The following is a 27,956-nucleotide window of genomic DNA, read 5'->3' on the forward strand; positions in this document are numbered from 1 at the left end:
GCAGACTCCCCGCTGAGCAGGGAGCCCGATGTGGGGCTCGATCCCAGGACCCTGGGACCATGACCTGAGCCGAAGGCAGATGCTTAACGACTGAGCCACCTAGGCGCCCCTATACTTCTCAGTATTTAAATAAAAATTTTGATATATCCATGTATAGCATGTATTAGACCAGAGAAGCTATGAGCCTGGATGGAAAGTCATGGAAACAGAAGATCTATGCTGGTGTCTAGATGGGTCATTTTACATTTAGTGTTGGATAGGTTACCGGACATGGGATTTAACATAGAAATGGTTTAACTTTTTACTCCTTGGTTCCTGTTAGGCCTCTCGAGCTACACATACTTACCAGATTGCTAAGCATTTTAATAATTTTAAACAACTGGTCTGTGGTCCATCCTTCCCTTTGTTTTCCTCCGTTAACATTTCTTGAGTGGGGCCTAGAGCCCATCAGTGTGTCTGATGTTTGCATCCATTTAAAACATCTCTGCATGGGGATAATTCGTGCTTGAGAGATGTATTCTTCACCACTTAAATATCCTTCATTTAAAATGTATTTTTTTTCTTGAGCCAAAATTGTGTTTGTTAGTCTCTTACTCTTTATGTGGAATCATACCCCATTTTAAACATTCTTATTTTAAATTAGAAGGTGGAAGCAGGAACACGTGCCACAGCTCCCTTGAATCGACTCCCTGCTATGAATTTCCGGGTGACAGTCCCCAGTCCTTGAGCACAGACCTGCTGTCCATGACCTCAAGTTTGGGCAGCATCGTGGATCGGTCGAGCACAGAGTCTCCTGACCAGGAGAGTAACCTTAGTGGTGAGGTGAATGGTGTCCTGCAGGAAAATAATGACCCCGAGGCATTCAGTGTCCTGGAGGTGCCGGAGCCTGCCCCTGACGTACTGAATGAAGGGAATGGCGACAGAGCTGGACTCCCACGATGTAACCGTGCAGACGACACAGAGCCACACAGTGCAGTGTGGACTTCACTCTTGGAGCTGAGGGAAGCTGTGGAAGGTAGTGACGTTACAGAGCTCAGAGAGGAACCTTGTCCCGCAGACGATGAACTGAATAGCAGACAGTCACCCTGTCGAGAACAGGACAGCTCTGCTGAGGCCCGGGAAGCGGAGGACATGCCTGATGACCCCCAAAGCACTTTTTCTGAAGTCCCCTTCCTGGACTCCCTCCCGGTGCCTTCCAGCCTCAGCTGGGCCCCCCCTGCCGAGCAGCAGCTGCCAGGGACCAGAGCTGACGAAGGCTGTGCTGAGGAGCCCAGCAAGGAGCAGGGCTTCCTCACGCACATGGGGGGTCCCGGCCACCTTGGCTCACATCCCTGGCACACTGTCACTGACGGTGACACAGGCCTGAAGGAAATGGTTGCCTTGGAATGTGACACGGGGAGTGTGGGAGGACAGCTGACACCCCCGGTCTCCGCCTTGGCAGCTCACACTCGTGAGCCTCGGCTCGAGCAGCCTTTACGGGACCAGGTGTTGACGTCCAGTGACGAGGAGGACATCTACGCCCACGGGTTGCCTTCCTCTTCCTCGGAGACCAGTATGACAGAGCTCGGTGGTAGTCGCTCCCTGCAGGACCTGAGCCAGCCTGGCGCAGATGACACTGGGCTGCTAAAGTCAGATCAGGTGTGTGGGTTTGGGGTGGGCCGGTTTCCTGAGGGTCCACCCAACCCATGTAGTTAAGGATGGTTATTCTTGGTCATTTTACATAAAAAAGAGATTTTTTCAGAGTACTTAGTTTTCTTAGCAAGTGATTATAATTCAGTGTATTTGATTTCAAAACTAACCAGGTATTATCACTTCTTTTCCTACTAAGTCGTTGTGAGGTGTGGATTATGAGTGTGAACTTATGTGTACTTTCCCCAAATGTACCGCTGGATTCTCTCAGTGCTAATCACGTGTATTGTTTGGGTAGCTCTTGCCACGTGCCGGGCAACATGCTAAGTACTTTGTAAGTTCAACTCATTTACTTCTCTGAGAACTAAACAAACCATGAAATAGGTACTGTGTGGTCCCCGTTTTACAGTGGAGGCAATCGAGACTTAGTTACATGGCTTGCACAGGTCACATAGCAAGTGAGGGGCAAGGCTGGCCCCGGGACACCCCCCCTCAGCCTCTGTGCTGTCCTGCCTTGGCAGTGAAATGTACTGCTTACTTGTTTGGCGACAAATGCCAAAAGGTTAGACCTTACACTCAGTTTTGCCTGTGCCCATCCTTTCTTGAGTGCCTTCGGCTGCCAGGCTCTGTGTTCGGTGTTGGCTGCTGCAGGGTGTGGATAGCCAGTCCGGATCTCAGAATCTCAGGGAGGAGCCAGACGTGCATGTCGATCATCTCAGTTGAGCAAGACTTTCGCCGATGGTGGCGAGCAAAGTGCAGGGCTCTGGGAAGTGTGAGAGGGCGCCTGCCCAGGGATGTACTGGGCAGGCCGACTATGTCTCATGGGGGCGGGCTATTGGGATTCTAGGCCAGAACTTTAGAAAAGCCCTCCCCTAGGTGAGGGGGAACCTGACACTTGGAGGACTTCTCCCTCCCTTCATGGTTCCCCCCCTCCTCCCCTTCCAGTAGCTAGAAAGCCAAGAGATTTTTGTGGCATTGGGGAGGGGGGGCTCATCATGGGGTGCAGGGCTGAATTGAGAAGGGGCGGGTGCCATTCTCTCTGAAGCGAACTTCCATATTTGGGTGATTGTGCAAGCACATTGATTTTCTTCTGTAGTTTCAGAAAACTGTTAAAACTGCAAAGACTTCGTTTAGCTTTGATTTTTTTTAAAGAATCGTAGCAAGAAAACATCAGTCTATAAAATTCAGCCAGACTGAGTGTCTTGGCCAGATTTCCATCAGCCACATGATGTGTCCTGTGTCCAGTGATTGGGACCATGCTTAAAACCCGAGGGTGAAGACACAGAGATGGTGGTAGTGCTTCTCATCCTCGTGCATCTGCGAGGATCCGATGCACAAAACACAGATCTGCACGTTGTGTGAAGTGCAATACACCTGTGCGTAAAGCTAGGTCATTTTTTTTTTAAAGATTTTATTTATTTATTTGACAGAGAGATAGCGAGAGAGGGAACACGAGCAGGGGGAGTGGGAGAGAGAGAAGCAGGCTTCCCGCAGAGCAGGGAGCCCAATGCAGGGCTCGATCCCAGGACCCTGGGATCATGACCCGAGCCAAAGGCAGACGCTTAACAACTGAGCCACCCAGGTGCCCCAAGCTAGGTCATTTTAATGTAAACATTGCATTAGGAAGGGTGTTCTGACATGACAGAGCGTTACCCAGGCGTGCTCTGGGGTCCTAACGAGGGACGACAGCTCCCATTTCAGAACGCTTCTCTCAGAGTATGGTCCAAAGATAGCAGTCCCTGCATGGCTTCTCAGAGATCCTCAGCTCTGTGACTTGAATGATACCCTGCACGCTTGTCTTGTTGACGACAGCACGACGGTGCAGCTGCGTGCTGTGCTACAGAACTCACCAGGCTCTGTCCTTGTTAGTTTGCAGAAAGCTGGATGGGATACGCTGGTCCCGGCTACGGCATACTCAGCTTGGCGGTCTCCGAGAAGTACCTCTGGTGCCTGGACTACAAAGGCGGCCTGTTCTGCAGCGCACTGCCGGGCGCTGGGCTCCGCTGGCAGAAGTTTGAGGACGCCGTCCAGCAGGTGGCGGTCTCACCCTCAGGTTGGCCTCCCCGGCTCCCTGTCCCGCCGGTGTAGCTGGCCCGGCACACAGCGGCCCTGCCGCGGGGCCACCCACGCAGCACGCTGGCCCGTGCCTGCACGTCTGGGGGTTTTCTCCGAAGAACAGGGGTTGCTTCATTTGACTTCAATTAATAAACATCCAATAAATGGATGTTTAGTTTGAATTTTTTTTTAATTAATTGTAATGGGAATACATGAACGTGTTTTTATAAGCTATGCAAACTATTTGCTTGAATTTTGAAGGATTTTTTTGAGAGAGATTAACATATTAGCCCCTTAGAAAAATGTGTTCCTATTTCTTTTTTTTTATGGGAGGGGAGGAGCAGAGGGAGAAAGAGAGAGGGAAGCTTAAGCAGGCTCCACACCCAGCACGGAGCCCAACACGGGGCTCAGTCTCACGACCCTGAGACCTTGACCTGAGCCGAAATCGAGTTGGACGCTTAACTGACTGAGCCACCCAGGCGCCCCTGTGTTCCTGTTTCTTAGTGTTGCTTTAAAGCAACTGAACTAATGAAGATGGACCTATGGATATGTGGGATATGTTCAGATTATTTGGGTTCCTTTCTAGAAATTATTCTTTAATGAGCGATGTGTATGCTTTGGCTGAATCATCTACTCCCTGAGCGTAAAGAAAAATGCATTCATTCTTGCAAGCCATGGTCAGGCTAACCATTTTTAGTGAACTGGAGCAGACATCTCCTGAGTGAGGTTCTACTAGGCTTTCAGCCTGTATCTCCCTTCCCTGTCCAGAATCATTTGCTCATCTGTTTTGTCATAACGTTGGCCACTTCACCTGTTGGGGGGTAGACAGGTAGAATAGAAGTATTTATTCGTGTTTGCCTCATAGTAACTTCTTATTGTTAGGACATTGGAGTAGAAGTCAGACAAAACATGCTCTGTGACCTTAGACTCGTCCCCCGTAATTTTACTGTGTTTCAGATGGATTTCCTTGAACTCTTCCTGGTCTTTGTCACAATTTAAAATACCAGTTTGCTCAAGGTTGTTTTATCTCTTCGCTTGTTTGAAAAATATTTTTCCTTAGATAGTGGCTGAGATCATAGTCTACTTCATTAGCTGGCGTTATATAATTGTGCGTTTTAATTCTTTCTGTCATTTACTTCTGGTTTTATCTCCCCAGCCATTTAGAAACTTTGGTTCTGTCCTGATTCTATTGATTACTTTGTGCTTCCAGAACGTTCCGGCCCTTGTTGATCTAGTAAGAATTCTGTCCCCACCACATGAGTGTAGTTGACCGAGTTGTCCTGCAGTGCCCATGTCTTGTGGGGGGGGGGGGGGGCGGGCCAGAGCCCACAGTGTTCACGGTGTGCTTCGGGCTTAGCCGTCTGTCTCGCTTTTCTCCTCTTACCTCAGCTCTCCCTGTCAGACCCTCTAGTCCAGCCTGGCTGTGCTCTTGGTGATTCTCTGGTGGTTTCTTACACGTGGCCGCCTGTCCTGTGTCACACGCTCCATCTACATCTTCCTCCTTCCCTCCCCTTCTTCATCTTTGTTTATCAGAATCCCTTTCTGAGTAAAAAAAAGGACAGCCCAGCTCAAACGCCTCCTTTCCATGCATCTTATCCCTCAGTTGGTCCAGAAGTGACCCCATCTGAATCCCTCTAGGACTTTCCAGCCTGTGGTGGGGCACGAGTTGTGCCTCCTGACGTAACCGCGTCAGCTCCGCCACTGTCCGCGTCGGGAGTGCCTGAGGTCTGTCCAGCCCAGTGTGCCGTGTCACTGGTCTGTTCTCGCCTCCAGTTTCCCTAGCAGCCCTGTAAGGTACAGAGAAGGAAGTCAGGCATGGAGACCGTGGGTGACTTGACACCCGAAGCCACACAGCTGGTGGGTGGTGGCCAAGGACCCAAACCTCGGTGCTGCGGGCTCTTTCCCCCGTTGAGGTAGAAGCAAAAGGGGGAGAGAGGTTTTAGAAATCTCTCTCTCCCACAGCGACCAGAATGAAGCCTTTTTGTGTAAGTCATTCTCCATACTTACTGGATGGTGATTAGAATTTTTATTTCTACAGGAGCCCTTCTCTGGAAGATTGAACAGAAATCGAACCGAGCTTTCGCTTGTGGAAAAGTGACCATCAAGGGGAAGCGGCACTGGTACGAAGCCCTGCCCCAGGCCGTGTTTGTGGCCCTGAGCGATGACACAGCCTGGGTCATCAGGACAAACGGAGATCTGTACCTGCAGACAGGTAACGGGAGGCGTGCTCCGGCCCCCGTCGGGGGAGGGGATGCTTCTTACTGCCCCGCGCCTGTTAGGGACGCGCTTAGAGCCATCACAGTGCCTAAGGGGCTAAAAATCTATTTAAATTAAAAAACGCCTGGAAAAAGAGAATTTGCTATAGGAATATATTAGCAGTTTCCTGCTGCTGACTCACATTCAACCCCAGACAAATTTAGGGCAAGACTTCATAGGGTTAGTTCGTGAGGTACAGAAACAGACTCTCGTTGTCCTGAGGTTAACCGTTGCCTGTCATTTATGCTGCAGTGTCAGATCTTAAGGGGAAAGAATAACAGGGAAATGACATCAGAATCATTTTTTCCTTTAAGTCATGCTGGATTTTTTTCAGCCAGGTCGAAGCCCTGCTTCTGTGTACTTACTTACGTGTGGGCCAGGAAGAAACAAGGAGAAATCATTTGATCTAAGTAGCAGTTCAGCTGGTCCTAGTAAACTGCCCTGAGGGGAACCTTCAGCTGCTGGAGGAGACTCAGTGGGCCTTGTTCATTAAAAATAAACTGTAATGAGAGGGAGTGTTTATGTACTGTCAGCAAAATGTCACTTTTCCATATGAGTTTCCAAAGGCAATGTGATTTATCAGCATCTGGAAAGGATATGGGGCGGGTGCTCTTTTTTGGTTGTCAGGAGGCCATATTGGATTTACGTAAAGATCCATCTTCTAACCGTTTAATATTGCTGATTTGGGGAGACTGTTTTAATCTCTGTTACGAACTGTCAGCCAGGGATGATTCTCTGAGATTGAAAGTCTTTGCCCATCTGGCTCTTCCTCACGTGTGGGAGGGCCAGCGTCTCCTAGAAGCCGCTGCTTGAGCCCTGGTGGTCAGCCTCGCCAGCTCCTGGGCCACGTGCCAGCCCTGGTCTCTCCTTTCAGGTGGGAATAGCTCTCGAGAGGCAGGTGCATATCCAGTTTCCACGAGCAATTTGAGTTTTGTTCCTGGTGAGGAACGGAGCGCTTCAGGCCTGGAGTTGAGGAGCAGGTGCCCTGTTAACTAGTAGTACCCGACCTGCCGTGTTAGTCTCCAGGGCTGGCCTGACGACGTGGGGTGTGAGAAGCCCCGCAGGTGACTCCCCCTGGTTGCGCGTGAGGGAAACACCGAGGATGTGGTACCACCGGGCTCCTGTGAGCAGTCAGGGAGCACATTTGAGCACTGAGGGCTGATTGCGGGCTGACGCCACAGCGTATGGGGTTTGAGTTAACAGCTGTTCTGCCAGCTTGCCCAGGACGCTATCAGGCTGCAGACAAGCTGCAAGGAGGTGGGGGAAAGAGCCCTGGACGGGGCATCAGGGACTCTGAGCTCTGGCCCTGCCATAGCCTGGCCGTGTGATGGACCTCGCCTTTCATCTAGGGAACCCCCCCCAAACAGGTAGGAGCTGGAGAGGGCAGCTGCTATGTCAGAGCTGCTCTGCAGAGGATGGCTGCAGGCCTCAGAGCTGAGGGGGCTCTGAGGCTCTGAGGGGCACAGCCGTAAAGCATGTGCTGCTCTTGGCAGGGGCCCTCTTGGCTCACGGTCTGGCTGCTCTCCTGCCCTGGGCTTTCTTGTTCTTCCAGAACATCTTAAGCTACTTTGGGACACCAGCAGATTCTGAATTGTTAGTTCCTTCAGTTTTCAAAGAGCATTTGAAAACACTTCAGATATGTGTGATATTTAAGCACAACTTAACCATTTTTTTGTTGACTAGACCTTAAAAAGACAAAATACTTATTACAAAAGAATATGGCAAAATACCAAAAAAAAAAGAGAGAGAAAGAAGCAAACAGCAGAATACGAATGAGGTGTGAAGTCCTGATTGTGTGTCTTTGGGGCTTCCTGTCTGTCTCCCTGGCAGGTCTCAGTGTGGATCGCCCCTGTGCCAGAGCCGTAAAGGTCGACTGTCCATACCCACTGTCCCAGGTCGCAGCCCGAAACAGCGTGGTGTGGGCGCTGACAGAGCAGAGAGCCCTCCTGTACCGGGAGGGCGTGAGCAGCTTCTGCCCTGAAGGGGAGCAGTGGAAATGTGACATCGTCAGGTATCAGGAGGAGGAGCAGAGACGTCTTCATCATCTTGCTTGTCCCACCCTTGGTTCTTTGTCAGCTTGACTCCCCTTAACGCACCCATGGGAGCCTTTCCTGGGCAAAGCTGCTTCTCTGAGGCTCGCCATGGTAGTAGTGTTCTCTGGAATCGTCGGAGCCGATGGCAGCAGCCTGACCGTGGAGACGCCCTGTGCCTGCTCTGACTGGCAGACTGGGCATTGGGTCAGAGCTTAGCTTTTTGAAATGCTGCCGCCCTCTTGTGTGACCTCAAGCATCACATGATCATGGGTCTCTCACGACAGTTTCTATTCAGCGCTACCCAGTGCTGTCGGGGGGTTTCTGTGTAGCATCTCAGTGGTTTAGGGCCAAATATTTTTCCTTTATTATCATGCTAGTCAATGATGATTGATCTCTGAATGGTAATTTATTTGGTTACTTATACCACTCAAAATTTTAATTATAGAATTACCATCAAATCATTTTGCCAATTAGAAAAATTAGACGAGGATCTTCTTGGTTTGAACCTAGCAACCCGGTCAACGTGAGCGAGTAGCTCCTGTGCGCCCCAGCGGCGCTGGGCTGGGTGTGCGAAGGTGGCCGCCCCCAGCCCTGCCCGCCCCCAGAGCAGGAGCCGTTAGCGTAGCCGGTCCTACACCGGAGGGCGCAGCCCGGCTGAGCCCCGAAGCTGGCGAGCGCTTTACCAGAGGGGCCGGGCGGGGCCGGGCGCTGCCCGCGGAGAGGCGACGTCCGCCTAGCTGCTGCCCCGCACAGCCGGGCACCCGGGGGTTACCTCCGCTGGCTCGAGTGTGCAGGAGGGAGCAGTGAGGCGCAGGAGGGAGCAGTGAGGCGCAGGAGGGAGCAGTGAGGCGGAGGCGCCCACAGGCCCTCGCGCTTTTCTCGTAGGCTCTTTTCTCCCAGGGGCCCTCCCCACCATGCCGGGTTTTCAGTGTGTCTTTCAGAAGTTGCCACACGTTGAAGCAACGTCTACTGCACAGTGACGGAACTCGACCCTCGAGCTTCCTTCCTTGGAACTTGTGGGTGGGGTCTAAACCCACTGGGAGCCCACGTCCCTGGTCAGGCTGGGCGCTGACTCCTCTGTTCTCGTCCCTGTTTCCAGTGAAAGGCAAGCTCTGGAAGCCGTCTGTATAGCTCTCGGGGACCAGCAGACTCTGTGGGCCCTGGACATCCGAGGGAACCTGTGGTTCAGAACTGGTGTCACTTCCAAGAAGCCCCAGGGCGATGACGACCATTGGTGGCAAGTAGGTGCTCAGCTCAGGGCTGCTGGCCCAGGCGTCTCCCCTGTTCAGAGCCCTTCTCCTTAAAGAGATTGGGGAGGTTGGATTAAATTAAGAACATTCACTTGTACTCTTCGAGGAGTTAAACTTTTCACTGCATTTGAGCGCATTAGAAATACCCAGGGCTTTTCATCGTAGGAAGTAACTTGTATGACTCTCTCTGCTTAGATGTGCAGGCTCTGTTTATTATTTCTTTTTTTGTTTTGGTGCTGCTTAGAAATTTATCCTTACTTGCTAACTAAGCCCGGTGATACCCTTTTGAAGACCTAGGTAATAATGATGTTTAATTCTGAACACATGGGCTAAGAAGAGCTAGACAGCGGGTTTGGAAACCCAGCCTACAATTAAAATTCATCTCTCCCCGCTTGTTCCAAAGGCCTCTAAGCAAGTGGCATTTCAACAAAGAAAGGAGGATGTTCCCACACGCTCCCAGAAAAGGAAACACTCTGCGTAATAGGAGGGTGTAAGCAAGCTCACTTTTCGTGACTTGGTCCCAGCCGGGGTGGCCTAGAATATGTTTTTCAAGGAGTTGTTCCTGCCCCTTTTTGGTACCGTTCAGTGTAGCTATCACTCTCCCAGCCTCCCACGGCGGCCGGCGAGGCGGTTCTGACCCTCAGCAGCTGGAAACTAGGCAGCATCTCTTCAGTGTTTGTCCCCAGTGGCTCAGGTCATATTGTTGCCTCAGACTTGCCGTGCTGAGGGCAGGTCGTTCACTAGCTGCCCTTGGGTCTGTCAGATGAGAATGTGGAAAAAGAAGTTGTGTTTGCTCTTTGATGAGTAAGTATATGTGTACCTAGGTCTCTAATATGTCTGATACTCTTTGAAAAGTTGTACAAGTGATTTTAAAACATTCTCCATGCTGGTAAGCATATTACATGGTTTTACACGCATGAATACACACACACTCTCACATGTATATATGTACCACATTCCATTTTTAAGTAGCCTAAAGAAAATTAGATACCATTTTATCATCATATTCAGAACATTATCTTTAGAGAAATTTAATTTGACAGAATCATCTTTGAGGTATTTGGAAGCAAAATTATTTTAATTACTGTAAGACATTTCTCTGTATGGCCAGAGCCAGCTTTATGTCTGGCTGCTAAACCTTTCTTTTTTTTAATTTGCATCCTGCTTCTCTGCAAGTGTTTGGTGCTGAGACAGTCTGTCACAGACTTTGTGTGGCCTTGGCATGTGCAATCTCCTGGGGAGGCCCAGAGCTCCGGGCCCGGCGTTCTGTGGGCTGTGACGAGACCACGCAGCCAGGCTGGTGGATAGCGGGGAAGGGGGCCACGGGGTCCGGACGTGGTAAAGCAATAATTCACTTCAACTTCAGTTAGGGCAGTGGTTTGCAGTTAGTGCAAGTCCTTTCATGGTTGAAAAAGGGCAGATTTGTACACTTAATCAAGCACTGATTTTTACAATAATTTTCTTTTTGTTTGTTTTTGTTTATTAGAATTAAGTTCCCTATAATAAATGGTGTCCCTTTCACTCACCATTTCATTGTGCGTGACCTGGGAATGTGGCCTGCACAAGGTTGTCCTAGAAGTCGGGGAGCGACATTCTCTGTAATCGAACCCAACAGGGCAGAAGTATATGTGAAAGTCACGTGGAGTCCGATTTTGACCATCTTAGAAAGAACTTTCTAACAACCAGAGCTGCCCAACAAGAGAGAGGTTCTTCTCCCAGAGTTACCCTGAAGAAATGTCTTTCAGGAGTGTTAGAGAAGCGGTTTGCCCACCTGAGCCAGGCTGTGCCCTTCGTATGCAAGACGGTCCCGGTTTGCGCTGTTGAACTGGCATAATTTCGACGGTCCTGGTTTAGATCATAAAGTACTTCCATCACCCTACTTATAATACCTTTTTTAACCCATATTATGATTCTAAGGATTGCACACTGTCGTCCACTGGAAATACCTAAATTTAAAAGCAAAATGACCTTTTCTCACTTATTAGAATGAAAGCCTTCGGGCTCTGAGGGGGGGATCATAGGTAATCACAAAAATAATCCTGCCGTTGTTATATAAAAATGTATAAAGCAGAAGGTGAACATTTTCTTCCATCCCTCTCAATCCGGCCCTTGGAAGTAATTACAGTTAGTGGTTTGGCAGGGTCCTGGCGGACTTGCTCTGGTCCTCACACGAGTGCTCGTGTGCTACACGTATGCTGGGTATTTGCCGGTTATGGGCTAAACCTCAGCTCTCGGGCCGCGCATACAGAAGGCACTCATAGCTGCACTAAGGGTGTCTTTCTGTCCCCACCTCCAGGTGAGCATCACAGACTACGTGGTGTTCGACCAGTGCAGCTTATTCCAGACCATAATCCATGCCACACACTCGGTGGCCACGGCGGCCCAAGTGCCGGTGGAAAGGGTGGCAGATAAACTGCGCATGGCGTTTTGGTCTCAGCAGCTGCAGTGCCAGCCGAGCCTCCTAGGGGTCAACAACAGTGGCGTCTGGCTCTCCTCGGGCAAGAATGAATTCCATGTTGCTAAAGGAAATCTCATCGGTGGGTGAATCACTTTTATTTTCACATTGACACGATTGGCAGCTTTACTTTAAAGCCAGCACTGAAAGAAAAGCTTTAAGATTTCAACTGCAGGAGATAATTTGGTGCCAGTGTGTGAAGTGTTTGTAACGGAGGCATTCATTATGCTTTGTATTGGTTTCCTTTTTTTTAATCTGTCATTCCTACAACTTGGGTACCAGCATTTGGATGGTGTGTGATCGGTTTCTAGTGGGAATCTGTGATGATATAGGACGGGCAGATGGAGCTCATTTTTATGTTCATAATTTCACATTTAAATGAAAAGATCCACCCAAAGGTAAAAAGCTTAGTAAGAGGGAATAGTCCATTTCCTGGAGGAAAAGTTCCTGCTCTGTGGAGAACACAAGCCGCTGGTGAGATCTGTGACTGGTGGTATAAATCCACGTGTGCCCATGAGGGCTTCGTTTCTGTGGGTGAAGCCCTGCTTTGTGAATTTTCTCCAACTCTCCTCCCTCTGCACGACACCCACCCCCCAACCCTGGGCAAGACTGTGGCTCTGCTTGTCAGCGTAGAAGGAAAAACAAGGGACTGGCCTCACAGCACTGGCTGGCGTGGACCTCCTAATTTAAGGGCATTCTGGAATTAGCTGTAAGAGGTTTTGACGTAGTCTAGAACTAAAGCTCTGGAGTGTGTGTGTTATCTTCTTTCTTTAACACACTTCCTATTGGTTCCTTCTAGGCACTTACTGGAATAATGTTGTTCCCCGGGGGACAGCTTCTGCAACAAAGTGGGCCTTTGTGCTGGCTTCCACTGCTCCCACAAAGGAAGGTTGGTTGAGAAATATAAGCGCATGGGTTGGCAGTTGAAAAGTGAAAACCATGCTCTGACCATGACCTAGTTGGGATGGGGCGTGGCTGCGTGGGCCTCAGAGACAGGGCCTCAGAGACGATGCAGTGGCTTCCCAGGCAAGCAGCCCTTGTTGGCTGAGCCAAGGCCCCCGGAGCTGGATAGGCCTGAGCAGGAGAGAAGGCTCTGGTGTGGGGACATTGAATGAGTCTAAAGGCAGGGCGTCATTCCAAAGGAGAGGAATACCCAGTGTCCCACTGGGGCCGCAGCCGGAGACTTCCAGTGATGTGTCACGGGGCTATAACACTGCAGTCGGTAGGCGCCAGCCTTCATGGGGCACCTTCTCATTTCCCCTTGTGAAGTCTTCTCTCACCTCCTAGCACCCGCTTTCAATCTGGTTTACAGCTTCTGGCTAGTCTAAGTCCCACGGTTGTGCCCTGTTAGGACAGGCCTTCCCTACAGAGCACAACTCCCGTTGACTCCGGTCAGAGCTCCCCTGCCCTCCCGGAGCATGGGGTTTGGAGCCAGGAGAGGCAGTGCCGCTCGCAGTGAGCCACGAGACCCCTCTGGGAAGTGGCTGAAGGCTCCTCCTAGGATTGTCCTGAGGGTCGGATGAGAAGACGCCATGAAGCCTGTGGTTCAGAGGAAGCAGCTGGTTAGTTCGAGCGATTAGTCCCACCAGAATTTGGCTAACTTGTCATTACGGGAAAATGTTTACTCGCCTGATCATTCTGACCATAATTCTGAAATCTGTAAGCTCTGAAAACCGTAGGTTATATCCTGAGATTAGCACAAAATCATTTGGCAGCAAAACCTGGCCCGAACCGATGTGAGGCTACTTATTTATCCATCGATTATGAGTATGCACACATTTTGTGGCAAGAATGTTACTGCATTTCATTGCTGCCTGGCTCCCTGAGGCTGTTACTTAAATATGTGGCATACCCATTACCTCAGGTTTTCAAAATCCTAAAAGTTGTGAATTCTAAAACCTATCTGGCCACAAGTTTTAGATAATATATATAGTGATGGAACCTTGAACTTTCCCAGGGGTTACCTGCATTTTAAACTCCATCTGTTAAGTCTAAAAGACTGTATAAATATGGTGGAGAGGAAGCGAGGGTGGATTTTGAGGAGAGAATGGGGAGAGGAGGCGTTCCAGCTTTCCAAGTCTCCCCAGGAGCCTCCCCCGCCGATCTGCCCACCCACATACCGCCCCCCCAGACCAGAACAGGGGAACTGTGGATCCATCCTTCTGAGGAATTGCTGACCTCACTCTCTCCAGCGCACCAGTCAGTCTCCCCAGTCAGAGACTCCCCAGCCCTTATGAAACGTCCAAGGTCAGAGCCGCTGAGCCAACATTGTAGCCTTCACCAGGTCTCAGAAGCCCTGCTTTCTTTCCTCCCTTTAGAACGTCTCAGGCTTAGGTCTTAACTGGCTGGCCACGGGGGGCGCCTCTGACTTCTGACTTGCAGTCCGTCGAGCACTCCTGCACAGCAGTGGCCCTGGGAGGCGGGAGTGGCGGCGTGTGCTGCCAGGCGTCAGCTGCCCACGGGCCAGGGCTGCCTCGTGCATCTCGTCAGTGACAGACACGAACCTTTTCCGCAGGAAGCTCCTTGTGGTTGTGCCAGAGCAGCAAGGATCTGTGCAGCGTCAGCGCCCAGAATGCTCAGTCCCGCCCCTCCACGGTGCAGCTGCCTCCCGACGCGGAGATGAGGGCGTACGCCGCCTGCCAGGACGCTCTGTGGGCCCTGGACAGCCTCGGCCAGGTGTTCATCAGGACGCTCTCCAAGAGCTGCCCCACAGGCATGCACTGGACGCGGCTGGACCTTTCCCAGCTAGGTATGGCCCCCGTGCTCACCTCGCATGAATTCTTACAGGACCTTGTGTAGGTTGCTGGATTGCAGGGGATTAAGCGGCCACTCTTGTAGATTGAATGGACCTCTTCATTTTGTAAGGAGCTTTACTTCCCCACCGTGTATAGCTTGGAGGGCTTGCAGAACCCAGGAGGAGTGTAGACGCAGAGGAAGTTGCCCCTAGAACTGCCTGATGCAGCTGCCTCTGCCAGTCCGACTCAGTATGGTGCATTGCTTTGTGCCCTTTGAGTCTGGAAGAAGAGGGGTGTCCTGCGTCAGCCTCAGCACCCATTCGCCTGTCCCTCTGCAGCTACAACAGTGCCCAGCGAGCGAGTGTCCATTCTTACTCGAGCAGTCTGAGATGATGTGCGTCTCCTGATGGCAGCTCTTCTCAGAGTCTCCCCTCAAAGGTTACTGAGCCGGCCAAGGAGCATGCTGCCGATTATCAATAATTCATTTGTATTCCAAAAAACAAGATATTAGAGGGAGCCCACAGCATTAGGTTATTCTCCAGGCAAGTTCTTGATCGACCGGCAGCTTATGGGGGGCTAGTCTGACAGCAGAGACTTGTCTGAAGGCGGAGGCTGCTCCAGGTGTCTCCAGAAGGTCCACATAAGCCTTAGGAACACTCCCCTGCCATACGGTTTCCCATTTTGGTAAACGGACAAACAGTGTTTTTTGTTTGTAGGTGGAAAAGTTGAATTGTACAAGCATTTAATATTTCAAAATTCAACCACACGTACTCAGAGAAAAAGGGGAGAGGCGCCTGGCTGGCTCAGTAGAGCATATGACTCTTAATCTCTGACTCATAAATTTGAGCCCCACATTGGGCTTAGAGTTTACTTTAAATATATACGTACATAGGGGCGCCCTAAGTGTCTGCCTTCAGCGCAGGTCCTGGGATCAGCCCTGCTTTGGGCTCCCTGCTCAGTGGGAGTCTGCTTTTCCCTCTCCCTCTGCCCCTCCCCCCGTTTGTGCTCTCTCTCTCTCTCTCTCTCTCTCTCTCGCACACATGCTCTCTCTCTTTCAAATAAATTTGAAATAAATAGGAAGTACACAAGCTCCTATTTAAAAAAATAATAATATATATATATGCGTGCCTCCCCAGCAGCCCCTGGCTGCATCTCTGGCTGCCAGGGGCCTCTCACCATCCCATGAAGCAGGCCAGGCCTCAGCTGCTCTTCAGCTCATGTGGCTCCTGTAAGGTGCTGTATAGAAAGATCATTGTTCTTTTGGCTAGCAAGCCGCCAGATATAATCCAGCTTAAATAAGGGGGAGGTTGGCTCTCAACTGAAGAAGCAAACTGTTCCAAAGCTGGGAATAGTCCAGGGTCATGCTCAGTTCAGCAGCACATATACTAAAAATAGGAATTTTCCAGGGTCATTTTGATGACTTAAGCTTTTGGCCTCGTATGCTGTCTTTTGAACCTAATCCCAGCACCGGGGCCGTCCCCTTCCAGGTTTTGAGAGTATTTACCGGCCACCATTACTGACAGTGACCGCACGGACAAAGCTGTGGCTGCTCATGGCCCTGAGTGCTGGTGATGGGGGACCCTCCTGCCTGCCCTGGGAAGCCTTGCCACCATCCAGAGATCTGGCCAGAGCCTTTCTCTAGCAGCCCCAACCAGACCAGTTTGGGAGATGCTGCCAGTTCCTTCTGGAGGTCAGAAGGCCAGGGCACAGTTTGTGCCCTCCCACGACTGAATCTCGAGGCCTGTGGGAGGCCTTGCTCTTCTGCACAGTCTGGGTGAGAGGCAGAGCTGGTTCCCTGCCGCAGCCCCTCCATGTCCCTCAGAGGACACCATGCGCTGTGGTGGGCACCGAGTGGATGGCATGCTGCCAGGCTGCATGGAGTCGGAAGCAGCTGTGCCCAGGCCTACAGGCACTGGGCCCACAGTTCACGTCTCCCTTCCAGACTAGTCCAGTCCTCCCAGCACTGGCTAGCTGGCTAGACTCCTGCAGATCTCTGAGGTGCCCATTTGGGCTTCAGTGGGGTGGCCATTCTTTCCAGGGGAGAAACTCCACTTTGGTGGGACGAAGGCTCAGTTTAAGAGACCTGATCCTGGGCAGGCTCCAGGATCCTGGGCGAGCTGCTGGGTTCCCTTATTTAAACCTCAACTTCTCACCTTCCTAATGGGAACAGCAGTCTCCACCGCAGAGAGATGATGCAAGGAAGCATCCGGGGTCAACGTGAGCTTCTTGGGCAGGCGTCCTAGGTGGGGTCCCTGTCGAGCGAACACTAGCTGCATCGCGCCCCAGGCTGGTGGGGGCTATCTAACCATGTGCCTGGTGGGGTGATTGTTGGAAGCACTGCCTTTCTTAGTCTGAGCTCTAGGTTTTGTTTATTTATCTGGGTTGCTAGCAGACACTGAAATGATGGAGAAAGAATCCTTTTCCCATTTTCTAAATGTAGAAGAACACAGCACGTCCTGAGTTGGTAGGGTTCGTGTTGGGCAGAGGAGGTGGACAGGGTGAGGTAGGAAAGGTGCTGGCCTCCCACTGTGCCGGGAGGGGGGGAGGGTAACAGGCAGGCAAGGACCACCAGGTGTTGTGTTGCTGGGCTCTCTCCAGGGTGGTCTTTGTAGCCTGTGGGGCAAACAGGTGAATCAAGTGGCTTTTTATTTTTTTTAATTTTTTTTTAAGGATTTTATTTATTTATTTGACAGAGAGAGACACAGCGAGAGAGGGAACACAAGCAGGGGGAGCGGGAGAGGGAGAAGCAGGCTTCCCGCAGAGCAGGGAGCCCGATGTGGGGCTCGATCCCAGGACCCTGGGATCACGACCTGAGCCGAAGGCAGACGCTTAACGACTGAGCCACCCAGGCGCCCCTCAAGTGGCTTTTTAAACTATTATCTAGGGGCACCTGGGTGGCTCAGTCGTTAAGCATCTGCCTTCGGCTCAGGTGATGATCCCAGGGTCCTGGGATCGAGCCCCGCATCGGGATCCCTGCTCGGCGGGAGGCCTGCTTCTCCCTCTCCCGCTCCCCCTGCTTGTGTTCCCTCTCTCGCTGTGTCTCTCTCTGTCAAATAAATAAATAAAATCTTAAAATAAGTAAATAAGTAAATTCTTATTATCTAAATGAGGGGATGAAGATTTTAAGTTCAGCTGTGTGCTCCCCGCCCAGGGCCCCACGTGGGAGCGGCCATGGCAGGTTGTTATAAGGCAGCAGGCATCGAATAGTAGTGAATAGAAAGTGTAGTGATCGAGGTAGCGTTCATGCTGCCTTGAATTACTTATTTGGGATTAATGGGATGCTTCATTGGCCATGGTGGGTGCTCACAGCAATGAAAGGAAGCACAGCCTTTTAGGACTATGACTCTGCATGTGAGGATTTTGTTCAACATGAAACTTCTCTTTCCCAAATGTACTCTTTTTCCTGATTTCGCTCTTCTTCTCCCATTGAATTCTTCTGGAAAGGGCAGAATCCCCTGTGGCTGTTTGGGGCTAGTGCCTTAGCGCTGTCTCTTCCATCTACCCCGTGGGGTCTCCGAGGCTCTTCTCCCTGCTCCCCTCCCCCCACGCAGTAGTGTGCCCACCTTTCCCACGGTGCCAGAGCTATCTTCCTGAGAAGAACCCTCAGCATGAGAGAGCACCACAGTGCGCCGGCTTCAGGGTGGCCCGCAAGGCCATCGCAGCCTGGCCCGGCCTTCCTTGCACTTGTCTTGCCACGGCCTAGAATGTCCTCCCTGCTTTGTCCTTCCCCCGGCTCTTCTTCCTTCAGGCCTCCGCCAAGACTGTCCCCCGCCCCACCCCCGGCTTCCTTCAGTCCGCATTCCCTCGGGATGCTTGCCTCTCCCCCCCCACCCCCCACCCCATGCCCTGAGTACCCTGCTCCTGCTCTGTCACAGCGGCCCTTTCAGGCTGACCCCATGTGGTGTTTGCACACAGAGGGGTCCACTTGCTTGGCCGCATCATGCCCAGTGGGAAAGTAGACCGTCAGGGAAACTGGTTGTTACTGGTAACTCCCATTTCTAAGTAATTCTGGGATACGAGGTTTTTTTAGTTTTTGTTTGTTTTAGGGATTTTATTTATTTGTCAGAGAGAGAGAGAGAGAGAGAGCACAGCGGGGGCGGGGGGGCAGGCAGAGGGAGAAGCAGGCTCCCCACTGAGCAAGGAGCCCAATGCGGGACTCGATCCCAGGACCCTAGGATCATGACCTGAGCCGAAGGCAGACAGTTGACTGACTGAGCCATCCAGGCACCCCAGGATACGAGTTTTGATCCTGTCTTTGGCCTTGATCCTGATAATCAGTAATAAAACTGCCTAACAGGCAGGTATGAGAACAATCATTGGTTAATCCACCTCTGAGTTGCCACCATCTTGTTCAGGGATGTGATTTATCTGTGCTGTTCTCTGCAGTCCTGGCCTCTTCTTAACAGGTATCCTGACATCACAGACATGAAACATGAAAGCCTGTCTTCCCGGTGCTGATGGTGGGGTGCGGCCCACCTCATGCCGGCCATGCCAGGTTCTTGTAAAGTCTGGAATGTCACCAGCTTTTACATTGCAAGCAGAAATATCAGTTTTGGGGTGCCTGGGTGGCTCTCCCTTCAGCTCAGGTCATGATCCCAGGGTCTTGGATCCCAGAGCCAGGGGAAGGACAGAGCCCGGAGGACATCCCAGGCTTCCTGTTAAGCAGGGAGCCCGCTTCTCCCTCTCCCTCTGCCCCTCCCCACCGCTCATTCTCACTCTCTCTCTCTCAAATAAACAAAATCTTAAAAAAAAAAAAAAGAAAAATTTCAGTTTCATGGATGACTTTTGCAAAGTATCAAGTCATGAATGTGATTTCTACCTTTCATTTCTTTCTTAAGACCTAACATCACTCTTTTCTGCCCCTAATCAAATTACCATGTCAGTTGCTGCTTTGAGATTAAATTAGGAGAATTCTAAAATGTCTGTCTACTGGGGCTCCTGGGTGGCTCAGTCGTTAGGCGTCTGCCTTCAGCTCAGGTCATGATCTCAGGGTCCTGGGATGGAGCCCCACATCAGGCTCCTTGCTCAGCGGGAAGCCTGCTTCTCCCTCTCCCACTCCCCCTGCTTGTGTTCCCTCTCTCGCTGTGTCTCCCTCTGTCAAATAAATAAATAAAATCTTTTCAAAAAAAAAAAAATAGGGGCGCCTGGGTGGCTCAGATGGTTAAGCATCTGCCTTCAGCTCAGGTCATGATCCCAGGGTCCTGGGATCAAGTCCCGCATCGGGCTCCCTGCCCCTTGGGGAGCCTGCTTCTCCCTCTGCCTCCCTCTCTCTCTCTCTCTCTCTCTGTCTCTCATGAATGAATAAATAAAATCTTTAAAAAAATAAACAAAACAAAAAACAAAAACAATAAATAAATAAATAAATAAAATGTCTGTCTACTGAACCCAGCTTTAGAGACTGAATATGGAGTTTTGTGATCTATTATAGTCCTAGTTTTTAGAAGAAAATTTGCATCATTTAACAGATATTTAAGATGCTGATAACATTTCATTTCCCAGTATACATAAATATGCATTCTGTCAGACATTGGAATGTTTAGCAAACTAATGCAATTTGTAATTTAATTTATCTGGTCGCAGCATTTTAAGATTTTCTTTTTTTTTTTTTTAATTTATTTGAGAGAGAGAGAGCACAAGAGGGGGGAGGGTCAGAGGAAGAAGCAGACTCCCTGCTAAGCAGGGAGCCCGATACGGGACTCGATCCCGGGACTCCAGGATCATGACCTGAGCCGAAGGCAGTTGCTTAACCAACTGAGCCACCCACGCGCCCCCTCTGGTCGCAGCATTTAATGAGGAAATATTTAGTGTCAGTTTTTGCCTTTAGGTAACAAATAGGATTATATTAGGCAGTAATTTATGCAGAAAAGTGTTTTATAAATAGTAAAACACCAAATAAATGTTACTTTTTGTCCTAAAATATATGCTGAAAAATAATCCTAAAGGGAAAATGTCTCCTTTGTTGAATAAAGTAATTAATAAATAGAAAAAACAACAGGGAAAGGCAAGAAAATTGTAGTGTGTCTGTGTTCATCAGGCTGGTCACGTAGTAATGGGCCCAAAATGTCAGCGACTTCATATAATGTTGCTTCCCTGCTGCCACAAAGTTGGCTCTCAGCCTTTGGCTCCTAGTCCCTTAGGATTGTGTCCCTTGGGTGGCAGTTTGCTGGCCCTGCTGCTGAGCCCTGTGGCTTCCCTGGGTTGGTCACCATAGCAGGGACAGCTGAAAGGCCCCTTGCCAGCTCTCTTATGCTTCAGTGCAAAAGTCGCTTCTGCCTGTCACAGCCCATTGTCCAGACTAGCGACGGGCCCCGCCTAACTCGCAGGGACCGAAGGGCAGTGTGGAGTGTTTGGGGAGGGCAGGAGTCTCTCCCCCTGTCCTGACCATCTCTGCAGAGCAGTCTCATGTACTGTCTGGATTCAGGCAGCCTGAGGGGCCCTCTGTGAGGTGGGAAGCTGCAGCCTTCAGTTAAACGTTTTCTTCTTTGACCTGTCTCTTCACTTCCGAATGTGTATTCTAGTTGCCTTTACTTTTGTCCCGAAAGAATATTCCTGGAATATGAACTGTGTGTTCTGGTGGCAGCGGCGTTAGTCGCTGCTGTTGGAGATGCTGGCCCGGTGTACCTTGGTCACCATGCAACTGTTCTCACCATCCACTATTGCCTGGAGTTCCTAGTAGGGCAGATTGAAGACTCCAGCATAAAATTAATTGTCATTTAACATTTTAAAATTAGCATTTGTTTCTCAGCTATTTCTGTAATTTACTGCTGAAGGTAGTGTATTTGGAATGGTACCAGTCTTTCACCATGTAATGTTAGAGCTCTAGGAAGTCCATTCGAACTCCCTGGTAAGATATTCCATAAAAGAGTAAGGAAGGAAAAACTACAGTTAACTTCAGTGTATGCGCAGAGGAATACCGAGAATTGTTTGTGTAGTGGTCGGTGAATGCTTTCCAGCTGGTGTCCTAACTGAAGGGACCGGACAGGATTTCCACATAGCAGGTCCGTGCCTGGGCCTCAGCACAGATCCGTGGGCTGCCATCCACTCGCAGTGACAACTGTGAGCTGGCTGACAGGAGCACGGCCACAGGGCGTAGCTGCACCACTTCCTCCCCCTGCTTTAAAGTCAGAATGACCCACTGCAATTACAAACTCAGCGAAAAACACTGTCAAGAAAATGAAAAGGCAAGCCACGGACTGGGAGAAAAGAGGCACAAAGTGTATGTCTGACAAAAAGACTCGTATCCAGAATATGCAAAGAAAGCCTCTAACTCAGTCATCAAAAGACAGACCATTCAGTTTGAAAAATGCGCAAAAGACTTGAATAGGCATTTCACAGAAGAAGATATACCCAGTAAGCAAGTTATGCCCTATAAGCACATTAAAAGATTCTCAGCATCATTAGTTAACAGGGAAATGCAAGTTAAAGCCATGACGAGATACCTCTTCACACCTCCTAGAATGGCCGATGTGAAAAAGGGGGCAAGACCAGGTGCTGGTAAGGGTGTGGGCCGCGGCATGCACAGCTGGTGGGTGTGCAGGACGGCAAGTATACGCCCACCCTGCGGCCCTGCACTTCATTCCTAGGTACCATTCGAGAAAAACAACACATGCTCACAAAAAAGTCTTCTATAGGAGTGACTGTAGCAGCTTTACTCCTAATAGCAGGAAGTGGACACGGCCCAGATGTCCATTGCCAGGGGGCTGGGTGAACTGCGGTATTGGCGTGCAGTGGAGTAATGCTCACAGCATAAAGAAGTGACACTGGGGACGAAACCTGCACACGTTCCACGGAGCGACAGAGACACAGCCCAGAGAGAGCCTGCCTGTGATTGTTTATGTGGACCTCTAGACCAGACTAAACTGACCCATGCTGACAGAAATCAGAAAAGTGGGTGCCTCGGAACCAAGGGGATTGACACAAAGGGGCCCAGGGGAACTTCCCGGGGTGATGAAAATGTTCTATAACTTGACAGGACGTTGGTTCCCTGGGTCATTCATCTGTCAAAACTGACTGAACGGAACATCCAATCTGTGCATTCACTGGCGTCCCAGAGGGCACATGGCTGGTGTAGAGGAGTCAGGATGGCCTGGGTTCAGACCTTTGCCTCCTGGCTTAGCATCATCCTCGCCCTGGGACCTGGGGCAAGTCTTCGTGTCTGAGTCCCGATGACCTCGAATGTGACCTGAGCTAGTAAGTCACCTCGCGTCACTGGTGCAGGGCTTGAAGTGAGGCTGTCAGACTCAGCTGCTCCCTGTCCCACAGCAGCTGCTCTGCCAGGTAGACGATTAATCAAGTGTAATTTCTCCTTAAAGCCTCCTCCCATTTCCTGTTCTCTTAAAATTGGTTTAATCAACCAGGAGAAGTGTGAACAGAAACATGAAGATTCTAGGAGATGTAGCTACTTCATACGCATTCTCAGGATCAGGATTCCCGACAAAGAGGAGTTCCTCTCCCCAGAGGCAGAATTTGCTGGTGGTATGCGCTTACGTGGTGAAGCTAACGATGAGGCCCACACAGATATTAACCCCGCGTTTCTTGGCTCGGGGCCCCGTGCTGACAGCATCCTGACTGCTTCGCCTGTGGGGCAGGCGAGCCTCCGCGTGGCGCCTGGCAGGTGGCGGGGCAGCCCGAGGCCTCGCCAACCCCCCTGATGTGCTGCCCTCAGACAACAGGGGCGACCGCAAGTGCAGCCTCACCCTCTTCCTTTGAAGGATAAAACCAAAGTCCATAGATTAAACGAAGGATTCGTCATTTTACAAAAGTAATTAGTGTGTGGACTTTTCCTTTATTTGTCTACAGGAGCTGTAAAACTGACAAGCTTGGCATGTGGAAATCAGCACATCTGGGCCTGTGATTCCAGGGGTGGAGTTTACTTCCGAGTGGGAACCCAGCCTCTCAATCCCAGTCTGATGCTTCCAGCCTGGATAATGATTGAGCCACCTGTCCAGGTAAGCAAAACTGAACTGATAGCAAGCTGCTCCTCCATGAGACAAGCTGTCAGTACGCGGTTCCTGGAGACGGGGCCGCACCCGCTTGTGTAGGCCTCCCAGCAAGTGGGGGCAGGGGCGTGTGTCCAGGGAACAGGGTACGCCCCCAGCGTGTGCTCACTCATTGGCATCCCAGTCGTGGAATTTCAACTGAACACATCGTTAAAGATGATCTCAGCACTTAAGGTTTTTTTTCCTCTCAAAATTTTTAACTTTTTACAAAACGAACATTGTTTTTTAAAAAAATAAAATCAGGGTCACCTGGCTGGCTTAGTCGGTGGAGCATACAACTCTTAATCTCGGGGTCGTGAGTTCAAGCCCCGTGCTGGGCATAGAGCTTACTTAAAAATAAATAAATAAATAAAATTAAAATCAAACAGTACCCAAAAGTATAGCAAAGAAATTAAAAGTCACTTAAAATCTTGTCATGTAGACAATCTTATCAGCATTTTGTGAATGCCTTTCCTGGTTGGTTGAAATTCTGTTTCCCATCCCCTATGCCCTGTCCCCTCCCCCACCCCTGCCTTATTTCAGTTTACCATGTATTCTAAATGTTTTTCTTCTTCTCTTGACCGTTCCACCATTCATATCAGAAGCAGAAGCCTGATTTTAGGGCACTATTTAATTACCCTTAAAGATCTAATCGGCCTGGTTGCTATACTAGGTACATTTCTGTTAAAATTTATAATTAGGACGCTGTGATTTCATGAGAGTTATCTGCTCCAACTCCTGCTAGCCCCTACTTTGTGACTTTGTTGGAAAAAACAAAGTTGCCGGGGCGCCTGGGTGCCTCAGTTGCTTAAGCGTCTGCCTTCAGTTCAGCTCATGATCTCAGGGTCCTGGGATTGAGCCCCAGGTAGGGCTCCCTGCTCAGCGGGGAGTCTGCTTCTCCCTCTGCCTCTGGCCCTCCCCCTGCTAATGCTCAGGCTCACTCTCTCTCTCAAATAAATAAAATCTGGGGCTCCTGGGTGGCTCAGTCGTTAAGCAGCTGCCTTCAGCTCAGGTCATGATCCTAGGATCCTGGGATCGAGACCCACATCGGGCTCCCTACTCCACGGGAAGCCTGCTTCTCCCTCTCCCACTCCCCCTGCTTGTGTTCCCTCTCTCGCTGTGTCTCTCTCTGTCAAATAAAATCTTTAAAAAAATAAATAAATAAAATCCTAAAAAAAAAAACAACGAAGTTGCCATCTGCAGAGGCGGCAGCAGGGCAAACAAACAAATGCTTGAATGGAGACAGGCAGGAAATCAAGCATTTGAGTAAATGCCTGTGTTCATGATCATCGACATTTTGGACATCGTGAACCCCCAGGGATGGGGTGACAGAAATCGAGCAAGGCGCAGGGCCAGTTCTCCCATCAGACATGGGCCGTGTGCTGGGAGGCCCTACAGTGGAACCCGGGGTCAGGTCAGAGTTCTTGCAGGCCGCCAGTTAGCGGTCATGACCCCAGAGAGGCTCTGTGTCCTCACTGGTAGGTCTTCCTCGCTCATGGGACTGAGGGAAGAGTGAGTAGAATAATGTCAGGGACAGCATCTCGTGGATCAGAAAGCACGGTGCAAACTCAAGGTCACACATACTGAACTAGGGTGCACTCTCCCTTCTCTGCGTACAGCGGTGCACTAAGAACAGCACGGCGGGAGCAGGCCACCCGGCAGAGGGGAGCCTGTGGTCACTGGCATTGCTGCGCACTGCTGGGTCATGGTGATGAGAGACAGGCCAGCGGGTGGCTCGTGTCATTATCATTCTGAAATTCTTTTTATGCAAGGCACCTTCTTGTTACCTGAGCCCTTTGATACGTCATTGCTAACACATTCCTTTTTTTTTTCTAAGAGCTTTATATTAATTCTTTTAAGAGTTATAATTCAGGGCGCCTGGGTGGCTCAGTCGTTAAGCATCTGCCTTCGGCTCAGGTCATGATCCCAGGGTCCTGGGATCGAGCCCCGCGTCGGGCTCCCTGCTCAGCGGGAAGCCTGCTTCTCCCTCCCCCACTCCCCCTGCTTGTGTTCCCTCTCTCGCTCTGTCTCTCTGTCAAATAAATAAATAAAATCTTTAAAAAAAAAAAAGTTATCATTCAGGGGTGCCTGGGTGGCTCAGTCGGTGAAGTGTCTGACTCTTGAGCTCAGAGTCGTGAGTTCAAGTCCCGTGTTGGGCTCCACACTAGGCATAGAGCCTACTTAAAAAAAGAAAAAATTGTGGGATGCCTGCGGAGCTCAGCGGGTGAAGCGTCTGCCTTCATCTCAGGTCATGATCCCAGGGTCCTGGGATCGAGTCCCGCATCGGGCTCCTTGCTCAGCGGGGAGCCTGGAAAACAAAAAACAAACAAAAAAAGAGTTCTAATTCACCTTTTTCATAGTGTATAGTTCAGGGGTTTTTAGTATAGTCACAAAGTTGAGCAACAATCACTACTGTCCAGTTCCAGAACTTTCTCATCACCCCAAAAAGAAAACCCATACTCATTAGTAGTTACTCCCTTTTCTCCTGGAACCTCCCAGTTCCCTCAGCCATTCATCTCCTTTCTCTGTTTATGCCTTTGCCTGTTCCTGGATTTGCCTGTTTTATATAAATGGAATAGTACAGTATGTGGCTATTTTTGTCTGCCGTCTTTCACTTAGCATCACCGTTATAAGTACCATAGCATGTTGTAGCATATCAGTACTTTGTTCCTTTTTATGACTGAATAATGTTCCGTCGTGTTGATGGACATTTTGCTTATCCATTCATCAGGTGATGGACATTCGGGTTGTACCCATGTGTGGACTGCTGTGAACATTTGTGGATGAGTATTTGTGTGGAGTTATGTTTTCAGTTCTACTGGGTATATACCTTTAAAGGGAATTGCAGGGTCAGATGGTGAATGTATGTTTTAAATGTTTAAGGACCTGAGGCAGCTGGCTGGCTCAGCTGATGGGGCACATGACTCTGGATCTTGGGGTTGTGGGTTTGAGCCCCACATTGGGTGTAGAGATTACTTAAAAATAAAATCAAACGAACAAACAAATGGTTTTCCACAGTGGCTGCATCATTTTACATCTCACCAGTAATGTATGAGGGTTCTAGTTTCTCCACATCCTCACCAAAAATTTTTCTTGCCCGATGTTTTTATTCTAGCCATCCTGATAGGTGTAAAAATGGTATCTCATGGTTTTGACTTGCATTTCCCTAATGACTAATGATGTTGAAGATCTTTTCATGTGCTTATTGGTTATTTGTGTATCTTTTTTGGAGAACTATGTACCATTTTTCAACTGGGCTGTTTGTCTTTTAATTTTTTTTAAAAGATTTTATTTATTTATTTGACAGAGACACAGCGAGAGAGGGAACACAAGCAGGGGGAGCAGAAGAGAGAGAAGCAGGCTTCCCGCTGAACAGGGAGCCCGATGCGGGACTTGATCCCAGCACCCTGGGATCATGACCTGAGCTGAAGGCAGACACTTAACAACTCAGCCACCCAAGCGCCCCTTGTCTTTTAATTATTGAGTTATAAGAGTTCTTTAGGTATTCTAGATACTAGACTCTTATCAGATATACGCTTTACATATGCCTTTGATGACGTATGCACACCTGTTGCCTAATCCAAGGTCATGAAGATTTGCAGCTGTGTTTTTTTTAGAAGTCTTACAGTTCTAGCCCTTATATTTATTTTTTTTAAGATTTTATTTATTTGAGAGAGAGAGCACACGAGCAGGGGGGAGGAAGAGAGGTAGAGGGAGAAGCAGACTCCCTGCTGAGCAGGGAGCCCAATATAGGACTCAATCCCAGAACCCTGGGATCATGGCCTGAGCTGAAGGCAGGCGCTTAATTGACTGAGCCACCCAGGTGCCCCCAGCCCTTATATTTAAATGTTTGATTTATTTTCAGTTAATTTTTGTATATGGTGTAAGGTAGGTGTCCAAATTCATTCTTTTACACACGGATATCCAATTATACATACCAGCACCATTTATTAAAAAGACTATTTTTTTCCTATTACATTGTCTTGGAGGGCTGTCAGAATCAATGCATCATAAATTAAGGATTTTTTACTTTAGTTCTATTTCCGTGATCTGTATGTCTATCATTATGCCAGTACCCCATTGTCCTGATTATTCAGCTTTGTTATAAATTTCAAAATCAGGAAGTGATTTTCCTTTTTTAAGATTGTTTTGGCTACTCTGGGTCCTTTGCATATCCATATGAATTTTAGGATCAGTTTGTCAATTTCTGCAAAAAAATGCCCACTGGGATTTTTATAGGAATTGTGTGAATCTGTAGATCACTTGAGAGAAGTCTTGCCATCTTCATAGAAGTAAATCTTCCAATCCATGAACATGAGCTATCTTTGCACTTATTTAGATCTTCTTTAATTTCTTTCGGCATTTGTGTGGTTTTCAGAGTATGTGTTTTGTTTTTTTTTTTTAACTACTTTTGTTAAATGTACTTCTAAGTCATTTATTCTTTTTGATGCTATTGTGAACGGAATTGTCTTCTCAATTCCATTTCAGTTTGTTCATTGCTAGGATAAGTTTCTGTATATTGATCTGGAAAACTTGCTAAACTTATTTATTTCTTCTAATAACTT

The 27,956-nt window shown here is 49.4% G+C and overlaps 1 protein-coding gene across 4 annotated transcripts in view; it reads left to right on the forward strand.

Moving 5' to 3' along the window:
• The window catches only part of TECPR2 (tectonin beta-propeller repeat containing 2), a 106,733-nt gene that overhangs the window by 51,488 nt on the left and 27,289 nt on the right, over window positions 1-27,956 (forward strand). For all 4 annotated transcript variants that reach the window (XM_078054239.1, XM_078054242.1, XM_078054241.1 and 1 more), the window contains exons 9-17: window positions 644-1,638; window positions 3,499-3,682; window positions 5,723-5,896; window positions 7,771-7,951; window positions 9,073-9,214; window positions 11,520-11,760; window positions 12,478-12,567; window positions 14,194-14,427; window positions 23,213-23,361. In XM_078054239.1, the coding sequence (XP_077910365.1) occupies window positions 644-1,638; window positions 3,499-3,682; window positions 5,723-5,896; window positions 7,771-7,951; window positions 9,073-9,214; window positions 11,520-11,760; window positions 12,478-12,567; window positions 14,194-14,427; window positions 23,213-23,361 (2,390 nt within the window). The remainder of the gene's footprint in view (window positions 1-643; window positions 1,639-3,498; window positions 3,683-5,722; window positions 5,897-7,770; window positions 7,952-9,072; window positions 9,215-11,519; window positions 11,761-12,477; window positions 12,568-14,193; window positions 14,428-23,212; window positions 23,362-27,956) is intronic.

Source organism: Halichoerus grypus, chromosome 8, assembly GCF_964656455.1.
Source record: "Halichoerus grypus chromosome 8, mHalGry1.hap1.1, whole genome shotgun sequence".
NCBI classification, from domain to species: Eukaryota; Metazoa; Chordata; class Mammalia; order Carnivora; family Phocidae; genus Halichoerus; species Halichoerus grypus.